The sequence below is a fragment of the Alosa sapidissima genome, chromosome 8 (genome assembly GCF_018492685.1).
Source record: "Alosa sapidissima isolate fAloSap1 chromosome 8, fAloSap1.pri, whole genome shotgun sequence".
Lineage (NCBI taxonomy): Eukaryota > Metazoa > Chordata > Actinopteri > Clupeiformes > Clupeidae > Alosa > Alosa sapidissima.
In genome coordinates, this window is record NC_055964.1 from 23,507,864 (window position 1) to 23,522,392 (window position 14,529).

General features: G+C 40.7%; 3 protein-coding genes across 3 annotated transcripts; all 3 read left to right on the forward strand.

The window, feature by feature from the left end:
* Positions 1–245: 245 nt before the first annotated feature.
* Positions 246–2,345, forward strand: LOC121716169 (serine protease inhibitor A3L-like). The gene is made up of 4 exons (XM_042102415.1): positions 246–1,105; positions 1,244–1,511; positions 1,722–1,866; positions 2,018–2,345. Exons 1-4 carry the CDS (start codon positions 283–285, stop codon positions 2,213–2,215), a joined length of 1,434 nt encoding a protein of 477 aa, XP_041958349.1. The 5' UTR covers positions 246–282; the 3' UTR covers positions 2,216–2,345.
* Positions 2,346–4,459: 2,114 nt separating this feature from the next.
* carnmt1 (carnosine N-methyltransferase 1) lies at positions 4,460–10,521 on the forward strand. Its single transcript, XM_042102417.1, has 8 exons — positions 4,460–4,632; positions 6,423–6,618; positions 6,809–6,975; positions 7,062–7,202; positions 7,663–7,841; positions 8,579–8,692; positions 9,071–9,174; positions 9,829–10,521. Exons 1-8 carry the CDS (start codon positions 4,490–4,492, stop codon positions 10,012–10,014), a joined length of 1,230 nt encoding a protein of 409 aa, XP_041958351.1. The 5' UTR covers positions 4,460–4,489; the 3' UTR covers positions 10,015–10,521.
* A 163-nt stretch (positions 10,522–10,684) lies between these two features.
* wu:fa19b12 (uncharacterized protein LOC560551 homolog) lies at positions 10,685–12,420 on the forward strand. The gene is made up of 2 exons (XM_042102418.1): positions 10,685–11,164; positions 11,549–12,420. Exons 1-2 carry the CDS (start codon positions 10,787–10,789, stop codon positions 11,696–11,698), a joined length of 528 nt encoding a protein of 175 aa, XP_041958352.1. The 5' UTR covers positions 10,685–10,786; the 3' UTR covers positions 11,699–12,420.
* Positions 12,421–14,529: the final 2,109 nt, after the last annotated feature.

Genomic DNA, 14,529 nt, shown 5'->3' on the forward strand with positions numbered 1-14,529 from the left:
TGTCAAAATTTCGGTGTCCACCACTCTAGTTCATCCAAAACAAACCAGAAAAGGGACTCAAAGTGCTAAATACCGGAATTATCCTTTAACTGTACATATTTATTTTCTTTGTTTATCTGTTAATAGGCTCTGAATGTTATGCTTTAACATTAGGTAGGCCTATGCTTTAAAAAGGTTTCTATGGATTATCACGCAGTCCTTGCATTTATACTGTCTATAGACATCCGTGTGTTTTGCAGCAAAGTCCCTGAACATCTTGTGTATGTATTTTCTAGATAAAACATGGAGAAGGCAATCCTGTGTTTGTTAATTGCTGTGCTGGCACTTTCCAGCTGTGGGGGTCATAAAGATGAGAAAAATGACCATGGCCACAGAGAGGGGCATGACCATGGACGTGGGCGCGAAGAGGGGCATGACCATGGACGTGGGAGTGGAGAGGGGCATGACGATGGATGTGGGCGCAAGCATGGGCATGGAGGTGGACGCGGGCATCAACGTGGACATGGGCATGAAGGTGGACGCGGGCATGGGCATGGGCATGGTCGGGGCCATGGGCATGGGCACGGGCATGGGCATAGACATTGCAACAGTACGACTATGGAACTAGTTCGCCCAAACGGCATGTTTGCCTTCAGTCTGTATAAGCAGATTGTGTCCCAGGCTAAATATCAGGACGAGAATGTCTTTTTCTCTCCACTAAGTTTGTCAGTTGCACTAGCAGCGTTGACCCTTGGGGCCGGAGGCGAGACCTACGAGGCACTTTTAGACGGGCTGGCATTCAACAAATCTGACATTACCGAAGAGGGGGTGCATGAAGGTTTTCATGATATCCTGCAAAACATCAATAAGCAACAGGGAATTGACCTGAAATCTGGAAGTGCATTGTTTGTGAGTGATGCTTTCAAGCCAAAAACAGCATTTTTGGAAGATATGAAGACATTCTACCTCTCTGATGGCTTCACAACAGATTTCACCAAGAATGCAGAGGCTGCTAAAATGATCAATGACTATGTGAAAAATGGAACAAATGGAAAAATTAGCAATTTGGTGGACCAGCTTGACCCAGCAACTGTGATGTACCTTGTTAGCTATGTATATTTTAAAGGTATGGCAGTAGATCTTTTTCTATAAGGGGAAACAATCTGCCATTCTTTTTTATCTTTCATATCTACATCCTCACCTACAGTACATCAACAGTTTTTATGTATTATGTATTTTTGTTATTTATGTATGTTATTTGTAGGTAAATGGGAGGTTCCCTTCAATCCTAAATTGACCACAGATGGATTATTTAAGGTGAATGACAAAACAAGTGTACCAGTGAAGATGATGAGGAAGAAGCAGAAGTATGATGTGTACTACGACAAGGAAATATCCACCACTGTTCTTCGGCTCCCTTACACCAAATCAGTTTCTATGATGCTTCTGCTTCCTGACAAAGATCTGACTGGTCTAGAGAATGTTGTATGCCCAGAACATGTAGCCAAATGGAATAGATGGATGAAGGAAAGGTAAACTATTGCAATAACCCCTAGCAGTCTTAATCTTAAATGTATCTAATTAGATTGCACATTTCAGTTACCAGGTTATTTAGGTTACTTGTTTACAATCAGGTTCTTTATCTTGGTTCGTATATATCTTAAAACCTGTCTAAAACTGTTCTAGTTAACATGAAAGACAATGTCCAAGACAGGTTTGACTATTTTGCCTTTCTTCTTTAGGGAAGCCCTGGTGTCTATACCAAAGTTATCCATTAAAACATCATATTCCCTCAGAAGCCTGCTGAGTGGAATGGGAATGGCAAACATATTCAGCAACAGTGCCAACTTTAGTGGCATTGCTGATGACCCTGTTCTTGTGTCTGAGGTAAGTATATCCAGGTTTTGCCCTGCATAATTGTCAGGAATTGTCCTTATGTCAGGAATCTGCAGGATAATGGTTTGCTTGATGAGTATTTGAAGCTTTTGATTGGATTTCCTCATTCTGTGGTTAACAGGATCTCTCTCATCTCTTTAAGGTCATACAGAAAGCCACTCTTGACATAGATGAGGCTGGGTCCACAGCAACTGCAGCTACAGGAGTGGTTTTAATGCCTACGTCTTCAAGATCTTTTGAAACAATCACATTTGATCGGCCATTTATGGTTTTGATCTCAAACCGTGACACAAAAAGCATCTTGTTTTTGGGAAAAGTAGTCAACCCAGCAACAAAATAAGATTGTAAATGTGTAGTAGGTTGAGTTTAGATCTTCTGAATATAATTGAGAGCTGTATAGGCTAGAACAGGATGTTTTATAATTTGCATGTAAACTTTTGATCAGGAATAAAATTTTAACTTTCTTTAAATGTTGTGTTAATGGATCTTTAAAAAAAAATCCATATAGACGTCTGTAAGACTATGAGTGAGGAAAAAAGAGACACTATAGCCTAAATTTTCTCACAGATAAAAATGCACCAATTACGGGGTGACAAATACATCGGCCCAATCTTCATCCAATCATCCTACTGCCAATGGGTTATTATGGCAATGCTGCTTTTAGACTGGCCTCTAACCCTAAAACTGCCTGGCTTGGTAGTACCTGCCAGGGGTATAACCCCCACCGGTATAGTCTTCAGGGTCACAGAGGCATACACGCCTCCCCATACACGCCTCCCCACCACGACAAGTAGCAACAATAGGGGAGTGTTTTTTTGTGTGTTTTTTTATTTATTTTTTATTATTTTTATTTTTTATTTGTAAAGTTTTTTATGTTTGTTTTTTTAAATCCAGCTTGGATCCTCGACCCCTTCTCTGTGGCTCCCTATATCAGTTCCTAGTTTGTTCTTTGCTTAGTTCTTCCGCTCTGGGTCATATTCATCTGATAAATCAGGCAACTGTGAGTTTGTGCAGCTAGTTCCACGACATTCTCCGCAAATGGCAGTGCAAGGGAGTCCATGTTTTTTGCATCTCTTTGTGCTGTAGTCTTTCTTGCAACTACCGCGCACTTCATCTAGTATTTCTGGTTTCACACACACACACACACATGCATACACTTACTCACACACACACACACGCACACACACACAGTATCTGTTTCCAGTGTCTGAGGCCAACCTTCTCCACGTAAAAATAATATATAGAATTGTATGACACACACACACACACACACACATACACACACACATACACACACACACACACACACACACGCACACATACACACATGCATACACTCACACACACACACACACACACACACACACACATGCATATACTCATACACACGCACACACAGACACACACACACACACACACTGTGTCTGTTTCCAATGTCTGAGGCCAACCTTCTCCACAGAAAAATAATATATAGAATTGTATGAGAATCCAGCCCAGAAGTGGTGCCAATCATTTGTAAATTTACCAGCCCAAAATGTAATCTGACCACGTTACTAATGACTAAAATGGGATGGTATATTTTGACTTTACAAATAAAAATAAAAAATAGAAAGCAACTGGAGGCAAGATCGTGCAATCAATTCTTAAGGTCACTATAAGTCTTTTTGTGGCAAGTGACCCAGGTAAGTGTGGCAAGACACTTCAAATGTATCATGTTTATGCATAGGTTAACTTATTGAATGGACATGAATGTGTCAGTTATTTGGCCCCTGTTTTTACAGTACATGAAAAAGCACTGTTCTGTTCTTCTTAGGCTTCTTCTTTCGCTGATCACTTTTGTTTTTTGCAATTCAGCTTGAACTGTTTCACATAGAAACTTTATTCAAACTTTGTAATGTAGGTCTTCTATAGGACAAAGCTGCTATGTATTTTTTATCTTTGTAACTTTTTTTTCTACTTGTTTTTTTTCTACTTGCCATAAGTCAATTAGGCCTAGTGTTGAGCTCATTTGCATATTTAAAATGGATTTTTCCAAGAAACTTGTACAACAAAAATGTTACTTTTCATGTATACTTTCACTGTGTGAGATTTGATTGTGATAGGAGTAAAGGAAAAAATAAGCCCATTAGGGTGTATTTTGGGCATATGCGATTAGTATATTGCTCATTTACATATTCAAATTCATTTTCAAAGAAACTTCTAATACAAAATGTTTTACTTTTCATGTAGACTTTCATTGTGTAAAGTTTTATTGTGGTAGGAGTAAAGGAATAAAATAGCCTCATTGGGGTGTATTGTTGTCTGGCCTTCTGGCACACATCTTGGATTGATGAGAATTAAACATATTTCCTCAACTAGGATTTCTTAGGACTTTTAGTATGTTGTTCTGGACACCTCTTAGAAATGATCTATGCTGAAAAAATCTTTTACAATTACTTCTATTTCTGGCTCCAAAATGAGTTAGTTTGTCTGGACTACATCCTCACAAACAAACGCAAGAACTTATCGATTATGCTGAAATCCATCAGCGTGCATGCGCGACGCGATTTTTTTTTTCGATTGCTTACGCCTAACATTACAGAACTCCAGTGATTGTGGTTGTTGATTTTCTGCCATGGCTGAAAACACGGGGGAAGGAGGTAACGTGAAAGAAGAAGGATATTTTTATCGAGAACGAATAAAATGTTCCCCCGAAGAGGAAGCAAGACTCGAAAGACAACACTTTTGGAAAGTTATCGATGCATTTAGATATTACAGGTATTGCAATTTGTTGTAACTTACACGGACGTAAGCGTAGCTAGCTAGCTCGCTAGCTAACAGAATAGTATAGCTAGCGTAATTATTAGCTGGATAGGAAATGCCAAATTGACATAGTCAAACGCTTTGGTGAAGTATAACTTGGGAGGTTTTTGCTTTGTCTGGACATGATTCACTTGGACGTCTGTAACGAACGACTTCCACAACTAGCATGCTAGCTAGCGAGCAGCCCTCGTTTTGTAGGCTGCGATGTACAGTAGCAAAACTAAAGCTTTAAGATCATACAGCGTCAGTGTAACGTTACTGTCTTTATGTAAATCGTAAATCAGGTTTCTCGGCCAAGTATACTTGCGTATACAAGGAATTTGGTCACTGCATTTATCCCATCCGTGAATTAGTGAGCACAGTGAACACACAGTGAGGTAAAGCACACACTAACCTGGAGCAGTGCGCTGCCTTGCTACAGCGGCGCTCGGGAAGCAGTGGTGCCTGCCTTGCTCAAGGGCACAGCCGTTATTACTGGTAGTGGATCGAACCGGCAACCCTCCGGTTGCAAGCCCGAAGCCCCAACCAGTAGGCCACGAATGCCCCAAAATGACAAATATAATTTTTTATCAAAATTACAGTAATACATTTACTGGGAAACAAATACTTTAAAAGAGCATTTGGGTAGGATAACCTTAACACACCCTGGCTAGAACCTTGGTAAAGTTATCTATCGATACATTAGTAGCCTAAGCGACATTGTAACATTTTGTTCGAAAGCAGAATGCAGTCTTACCACATGGACAATATGGCAGTGTGTTACAGTAAGTTATTTTGACGTTATGACTTTGTTGTTCACTGTTGCATATCGGTGGCATTGACCGAAATAGTTATTTTTTTTGGACCAGGCTTTTAGTATAAAATGAAAACCTCTTCGTCAGGTTCAAAAGTACGTTACCATTATAGTATCTAGGTGGAAAATTATGTGTCCTGAATACATGCACCCACACAGATGTGTAGGCACAAGTATTCCCAATATATTTTCTGAACAGTGACTAGTCTCTGAGTCACTGAAATCCTACTCCGAGTAGGAGAGATCATAACTTGTGGGATTTTTGTGTATAGAACTTTTTTTCTCCTTGTTAGTGCTCTTATTTCAATCACATCAGCTGTTCATGTTCCCTGTTTTATATGTATCATTTCTCCCATTTTGCCATTCTTTGGCGTATAGACAAAACGTCAAAGACTCCAGCAAAATTGGGTGGGAGTCAAGAGATTAAATGAGCTTGGGTTGACCTGAATGAATAAGCCCTGAGGGCAATGTAAGGTATGACCACGATTATAGTTGCACGCACACAAAAAAATAGACCATCTTTAAAGACTTCACATTGTCGCCCTGGGCAAGAACTACTTATGGGGGTGTACATACTGGTTAGTTAAGGATGTTAGTGAAATGTGATTGGTTTCACACCCCCAATGAACAGGTCTTCTTTGCAATGTAGCTGGAATGTTATTCCTCCTTTAAGCATCAAGCCAAATGAATGAATGTAAATATTGAATAAAAAACGGTATACAATTAATAAAGAAACACTTATATAAGTATAGAAGTATTGAAAAGGTGTTTTTATATATATATATATATATATATATATATATATATATATATATCAAAGGCTGAAACAAACAAATAAGTGAACAAATGAAAGTTGTTTTGAAACAGTTGGGTGGCCTTGCTGGTTTTAGGTTATATCTGTTCTTTTATTCACTCTCTTTCTCTTTTTCCTCTTTTGCGTGCGCGTCTTTAGAGTTCATGTGCAGGAGCGGGTGAACCGGGCAGAGCGGCAGTTCCGGTGCCTTCCCCAGCACCACCAGCAGCTTCTCTCACAGTTCCTGCCCAACCTGGAAAGGATCCGCCACTGCGTGGACCACAACCAGGATGTGCTGCAGGCCATCATCCACAACTGCGTCCACATGTTTGAAAACATGGAGTATGGTGAATATGTGAGTCCCCCCCCCCCCCCCCCATTAAAGATGGAAATTTTTAAATTTGTGAGTTACAAAAAAAAAAAACACTTATTTTAATAGTGTCTTCTCAGTATATCAACAAAGTAAAGTTACAACATTATACCGGTCCTGTTGTGCATGTAAGCTATCAGATTAGTTTATTACTGTGGGCTGATACATGTTTCAGGATGATCAGAGAAAGATGCGGCCTTCCTCCACGTTTGACATGGACAAGCTCAAATCTACCATCAAGCAGTTTGTAAGGGACTGGAGCGACACAGGCAAGGCTGAGAGAGACTCCTGCTACATGCCACTCATTGAGGAGATACAGAGACAATTTCCGCCAGACCAGTGGTGCGTCCACATGAAACGGTGTTACCGAATTTGAAGTGTTTTTGCGCACATGTTAAATGTCTCTGTACATTTCCTTGTGTTGGTAGTGATGTGTCAGAGGTCAGCGTCCTTGTGCCTGGTGCTGGTTTGGGTCGGCTAGCGTGGGAAATTGCTCGTCTGGGCTACACCTGCCAGGGGAATGAGTGGAGCTTCTTCATGCTCTTCTCCTCCCATTTTGTGCTCAACAGGTATCCCTCTACTTACAGTGTTCAGTGCTTAATGCATTTTAATATGTGCACTTGCACATTTTGCTATGTTTATAAACAAATAAACTGTGGTGGCTGCATTAAGCAGATTATACCCTGTAAATTGTTGGCATTGGAGTGTAATCCAAACTCCAAACCGAACTGAGAGACCTTGTGCTCACCATTTTGTCTGAGACCTTCAGAGAATCTAACTTTAACACACATGTTTAAGAATCCCCTAGACAGCCCGTCCTGCATGAACACATTTGTGTGGTTTCCTTCTGAAGTCTGAGCGATGTGCTCTCCTTTGTAGATGTGGATGAACTGGTCCATCCTCAAAAGCTCTGACTGGCCTGAAAACAGCCAGAAGAGGGCAGACAGGCAGGCAGGACCAGCACAGCAATGGGAGGCGCTAGTATATCTGCCAGTCTTAAGACCAGCCTTTGCATGCATTCCCTCTCAGGTGTGAGAAGGAGAACTCTATGACCCTGTATCCTTGGGTGCACCAGTTCAGCAATAATAAACGGTCCTCAGACCAGATTAGGCCCGTTGCCTTCCCGGATGTCGACCCACAGAGTCTTCCGGCAAACTCCAACTTCTCCATGGTGGCGGGAGACTTCCAGGAAGTGTACACCGAACCAGGTAAGTGACCTCATCCATCGCCAGATTTTATTTACATGCCAGACACAAGGCTGAAAGTTTTCAGGCAATGTGGGGGAATTCTAGTGTGGGTCTAGTTATCTATTTGAAAATAGATAATTATACATAACACTTTGAACATTATGGTAACTTCAAGTACAGAAATGTGTTCCTTGCTTTAAAGGAACACGGCAACTTTTTGGGAAATCAGCTTATTTGGCGTCTATCCCAGAGTTAGAAAAGAGGATAGATACCGTTCTCTTCTCTATGTGTGATAATAATAACAATAACTGTGGAATAACCCAGTTTGACACTATCATAGCGTAATCCACTGGAAGTGAGTTGTTCCAGTTAACCTATAGTTCCCTTTTAGCTATAGGCTAACTGGAATAGCCCACTTCCAGTGGATTATGGATAGGCTAACCGTGTCAGTCTGGGCTACTGCATGCACTGAGAAGAATATGTATCCTCTTACTGAACTCTGAAGTAGATGGCAAATAAGCTAATTTCCCGAAAAGTTGGCATGTTCCTTTAAGCACTGCTAACTGTTTTATTTCAAGTTATTGCCAGTTTTTTGTATTTATTCATCCTTTTGGACTTTGGGTTAAAATTGAAAGTAAATGAAAATATGTATAATGTGTCATTTCATTTGTGGACAAAGATCTGACATGGCATCATGGCCAAGTTGTGTCATACCTTTGGGGATTTTTCTTATAGAGAAATACTTTATTTCCTTGCAGATACCTGGGATTGCATAGCCACCTGTTTCTTTATCGACACTGCCCACAATGTTATTGACTATGTTGAGACCATCTGGAACATTCTTAAACCTGGCGGGGTCTGGATCAATTTAGGTCAGTGTCTTTCAGTGACTCCTCCCGTAATGACTAATTGTTTGAGTTAAAAATATTAAAGTAACATGTAATTTTGAAAAAGAGCTTATTTGCTGTTTACCCCAGAGTTAGATAAGAGGATACATATCCTTTTTCTCTCTCTGTGCCGTAACTGATGAGCCTAACTTAGCATGACTCACTGAGTTACAACAGTTAGCCTATAACTAAAAGGGAGCACTTTCAAAGTGGGTTATTACATGCACCGAGAAGAGAAGGGTATGTATCCTCTAACTCTGGGGTAGATGTCAAGTAAGCTTATTTCCCAGAAGTTGCCGTATGCCTATGTAACACTTCCTTCTTTTGGTTACTAATACTTATATCTGCATTCCCTCGTTTTAGGACCACTACTGTACCATTTTGAAAATATGGCAAATGAACTTTCCATCGAGCTAAGCTATGAAGACATAAAGGCTGCCATCTTACAGTATGGATTCCAGCTGGAGGTAAATGTTAACTCTTGGGAGTCTCATATTACATCATCATGTAGGGACGGTGAAGGAGGAATGAGTATAAAGTTGGATCCATTTTTCAATCTGTTTTCATTTTTCTCGTATTGAGAATATTAGCAAAAAAATAGGTTGACTTAATTGAGGATCACTTTGTGGATAATTCCAATATTACCACTGATGTTGTTCAGTGAGCTGCAACTAACAATCTTTCACAAATCTGCACATTAATTAGCACTAGTGGCACTGGAATTGGCACATCACATCAGTGCAGTAAAATCAGATCAAAGCTCTAGCTCACTGTTGGATGAGTGATCAATTACTCCTTACAAAATCCATTTTGGACGTGGCTTGTAAAGATGCAGGTTGAATGAAAAATATTTAAAGATGTGTAAACATTTGAGAATATGTAAATTCAAACATAATAGACATGATAAAGGAAGGTGTAATTATGGTATTGTCTGGAAAGTATTTTTATGAACTTTTTAGCCGGCTACATTTATGAGGAATGCAATTTTAGATATGTCTTCACTTCCCTGCTGTAATTTAATCCTGTAGGATTTGACACAATTAGGATGGCAGTATTTCTGAAGAGGTTTGCCACAGATGGCTTCAAAGTGTCATGATCTTCCTTTGTGTTTAATCTTGCAGACGGAAAGAGAATCAGTCCCCACAACGTACACAGAGAATGACCGCTCTATGCTCAAGTACTTGTACGACTGTGTGTTTTTTGTGATGCGGAAACCAGTCCATCTGTGCAATGGCCAGCAGGACTGGGGAGACAGCCACCAGGAGGAGCAACAGCGAACGGAAGGAGGCAACCAGACTGCCACATGACATCCCACTGAGAACGTGACTATCCTGAGAATCACCGTGCTCTAGAAGGTTGAAACTCTAAAGCACAAGCCATTGATTCCACTCAAGCTTTTGTCATCATGGACAGCAAAATCATCCTCTATGAAGCCATTAAAACAGACACTTGCATTGCATTTGAAAAATGGCGTTGCTTAGCTTCTAAGGACATATGCCACATTTAGGTGCCTCTTGACACTTTTATGTAGTCCTCCCTTTATAGTGTGAGTTCCTCTGTTGCACACTTCTTGGAGGACCTGTTTCTGTCAGTGTTTATTTATTTTCTTACAGTGTACAAAAACATTGGCCGGGGAATAGTCTTTTTTGGCATTTTAGGGTGCTATTCTGAGATGCTGATTTGGATGTGAGTAACTTGTCACTACTTGATGTCAAGTTATTTTACCAGTAACTATACAATTGGACATTATTGAATATCGGAAGTATATCTCAACATCATGGGCAACTTTACAATAAACAGAACGTTTTTATATATATTCTTACTTTCTCAATTTATTTGAAAGCACTGCTGCAAGCATACTTGAAGAATTACTGAATTTCATAGATGTTCTTGGTTCTTAGGGTGCTCGATTGTTGCTATTCCACTAGGGGGAGCCATGGAGCAGCCGGTTGGCGCAGTAAAGTGACGACATAAACTTTCGACGTCATTTAATGGTAAACGCGCCACAGGCACTGCATCTCGTAACGATAGCTGTGCAGGTGCAAATTGAAGTTGAGTAGGCTTCTGTGATCTGCACATATGACGAAAAGGAGGGCAGAGGGAGCAATTGACCATGATTCGCCTCATAAAAGACTGTGCTTCCAGTCCCTATACAACAACGACATAGCGTTGCCCGCTTTACGAGTTGTCCATGACGCAGACGCACCGTCGTTGCTATCTTTTTTAAGTAGCCATTGCAGAAAGCGAAATTTTTTCGATGACAGAGAAACCCAAGAGTCGTCTCGACCGCGAAAGAGGTCGTTTAAAAACAAGATGAGCTGGACAGCCTTGGCTGATAATGAGAACAATTCTGGAAGGTTCCAGGAGGCATGCGCGCAATCTGTGCCACAGCAGGTTGCTTCAAAGAAACGACCACGCGAGGAGCCCCACCTGCAAGGATCAGAACACGTTCGAAATGTAAACAAATATCATGTCACACTTTTATTGTTAAGAAGATTTTGCTTCCTATGACTAATTGGCTATGAGAACATCTGATAAATTAATGTAACGTGCATTATGTATCACATGGTGTCGCTGAAGATCTATGTAGGCTAGGCTAAATGTCAGCTGCTCCATAATAATCCCGTGGCCCAGTTCTGGATCTGAACACGTTAGTGGCGATGCGCATAACACAACTGATCCAGCTAGCAGTATTAGGCCCAGCATTAGCATGGGCTTTTTAAAATAAGTGACAGTCCTTTAAAAGCAATGGAGGTGTCAGTTAGACAGTGCTCAGTACTTTTTACACCATGCTCACACAATGTGACATTTACAATAATGTGTCAATTCTTCTGTTTCTAGGTGACAGAAAAAGCAGATGGAGACTTGAGTACTTTCAACACATTCCTATTCTGGAGACCCCCTCTGCCAGAGCTTGACATGTCATTGTTGCAGAGCGCAGAGCCCACAGCAGCACGATACAGCAGAGACAGCGAATCCATGGAGACATGAAGAAAAAACTATGTCATGGGGAAGGATGGGAGAAGAGGATGGTGAAGTTCTGTACAGTCCAAAACAAAGATTTTAGAGCGGAGCTCTAACGTTAGCTTTAACTCTGACTTTAGACGCGTAGCGCTGTAGATCTAGAATCTTTGGTTCAGACCATGAGTGCATTTGAGCCGGAGGACTAAGTTGTGCACTCAAACAGTGTCTTTCTGAACAGTATACTCCCCTAGAAGACTAGGACATCTGCAGTGTACAAACAGATTAAATAGACCTAAATAAATGACCAAACAATAATCACTCACTGCATCCCCTGAAACTTAATATTCAGCTTAATGGGAGTTTTATATCAACATTTCTTTGAGATACATTGATAGCAGTTTTACATGACTCCGAGAACTAGATTTTTTTGGAGTGTGAATATTGATGAGCTCAGTGTTATGGGTTTGTAATGGCCATCGAAATATCATTACTACTTTGTTTGCTCTAATGCTTTGCCTTGATTGAATCGAACCAATTTGCAAGGCGGAGTAGGAATGTCTAGGCCTACCTAATAAAAATCCTGTGTTGTCTTCACATAAAAGTACATAAATGTTTTATTTTGTACCTTTTCAGTTTTCAGATGTTTTGCATTATGTTAGTGGAAATTGATCAGTGTAAGAGACCTGAACTGCCACTGCCATACTGTACTGTAATTGCTTTTTGGCAATTAAATGTTTGTTTTCCCTATATATTTTGTGGTTTTGTCTCATGAGAATTTGCTTTGTTATTATTGTTTGTCATCAGTATCTGTACCCAGCTCTTTGCTCCTTTGGAATGATGTAACAGTTGGTTTAAGATAATTAATTCAGAAAAGGGACCTCGCCCAGTTAAAGTGTGCTCCATCATGTCAGCCTTCCCCACTAACACAGAACGTTTAGGGAACGTTAGTTCACGGTTCTCTAAAGGTTAGTTCGAACCAAACCAAAAACTAACGTTTAGGGAACCAACCAACTGAAACGTTCTCCTGTGGTTGCACTGTACCTCCACACAACGTTCCGTTTGGTTGTTTTTCGTTGTTTTTTGGTTGTTCTTAGTGCGGTTTTGAAATGTTTATTTAAACCAGCTCCATTTCAGTTTTTGAAGTAGGCCTAACCTATAACATGTTTGCAGTCACTTGATTTAGATCCACTCAAATTATTGGTCTTATAAAATCTAAGTAAGGTATAAACATCATATCAAGATGATATTTATTTTAGGCTAATATCAATTTTACTAAATAAAAAAAATGCTTTTGTGCTTTTTTAGGTATTAGGAACACTTTTCACAACTAAGAAAATTCCCTTTTTTCATTTCACATTTCACTTATATCAGTTCAATCAAGACAGCCTCTGGTTCAATCATAGACTGTAATCCAACCCTTATCCGTAGACCAACCCCCACGCCAGTAGGGCCACGTCACTGCTTTCAGGTGATCGATGGAGGTCTCTACGAGTAGAGGTAACGATAAGGACGATAAATCTGGCGACGTGGGTTCAATCCCCGTGAGTCACTTTACGAGGGATTTGTATTACGCTTATGCAACAAAAAAAAAAACATTTGAAATTTGACTTCAAAACTTTGAAAAGTTCTTTAGCAACAATGATTGCTGAGTAACGTAACACATGTTTTGTTAAATTAGAGCAGTAGGTTACAGAGAATAGCCTGCACCGTACACCGGCGACCCGGGTTCGATTCCCGCCCCCGTTGTCCTTTCCGGATCCCACCACCGACTCTCTCTCCCACTCACTTCCTGTCACTCTCCACTATCCTGTCTCATTAAATTATAATATCCCCAAAATGTGGGATTTTGGGCCTAAACTATCACAGGAAGGAGAGCACTGGGCTACTCATTCCACCAATGAGTTACCACTGAGGAAAAGAGTCTTGAATTTGATCTAGCGTTTATGGCTGGTCGACACAACAGATGCTCATCAGATGACCCCAGTGAGTGGTTGGGGATGTACAGCTGGATCATAGAATTAAGATAGCTGTAAGCAGATCCAGTAAGTGTCCTATAGGCCAAGGTCTATTATAAGGAGTCAAGGTAGAGTAGGAGAGGAGTTACATGTGTCCTCTTTGGCTGATTGAAGACCCGGTGTGCTGCAGCATTCTGTATCATTTGCAACAATCTTACTACACAATCAGGCAGGCCAGCTAACAGTGAAATACAATAGTCCAGTTTGGATACAACCATGGCCTGCACAAGAAGTTGTGTGGAATCTTGTATCAGATAAGGTCTGATCTTCCTAATGTTGTAAAGGACAAGCCAACATGATTTTGCAATTCAGGCTACATGCTCAAAGAAATTAAGTCGGTCATCAATTATGATGCCAAAGTTTCGTGCCAATCTAGTTGGGGTCAGTGAAGAGGAGTCAAGCTGGATGTTAATCTGTTGGGGAATAGCTGTTTTAGCTGGAAACACCAAAAGCTCAGTTTTTGAGAGATGAAGTTGAAGGTGTCGGTCTGTCATCCAGACTGAAATATCAGGCATGCAGAAATCTGATGGGGAAACAGTCCTCAGGTGGTAAAGACAGGTAAAGCCGTCCACATAGCAGTGAGTCAAATCCATGGGAGTGAATGGTCTCACCCAAGGAAGTGGTGTAAATAGTGCCCTTATACTGATCCTTATGGCACACCTGTGGTGAGGTCATGATACTTTGATACAAGAAACACTGAAAGGTGGTAGTGTAGTGGTTAAGGAGCTGGGCTAGCGTGCAGTAGCCTGAAAGTTGTCGGTTCAATTCCCGGCTTCCACCGCTGTGCCCTTGAGCAAGGCACTTAACCCCAAGTTGCTCCGGGGACAATGTGATCCTTTGTAA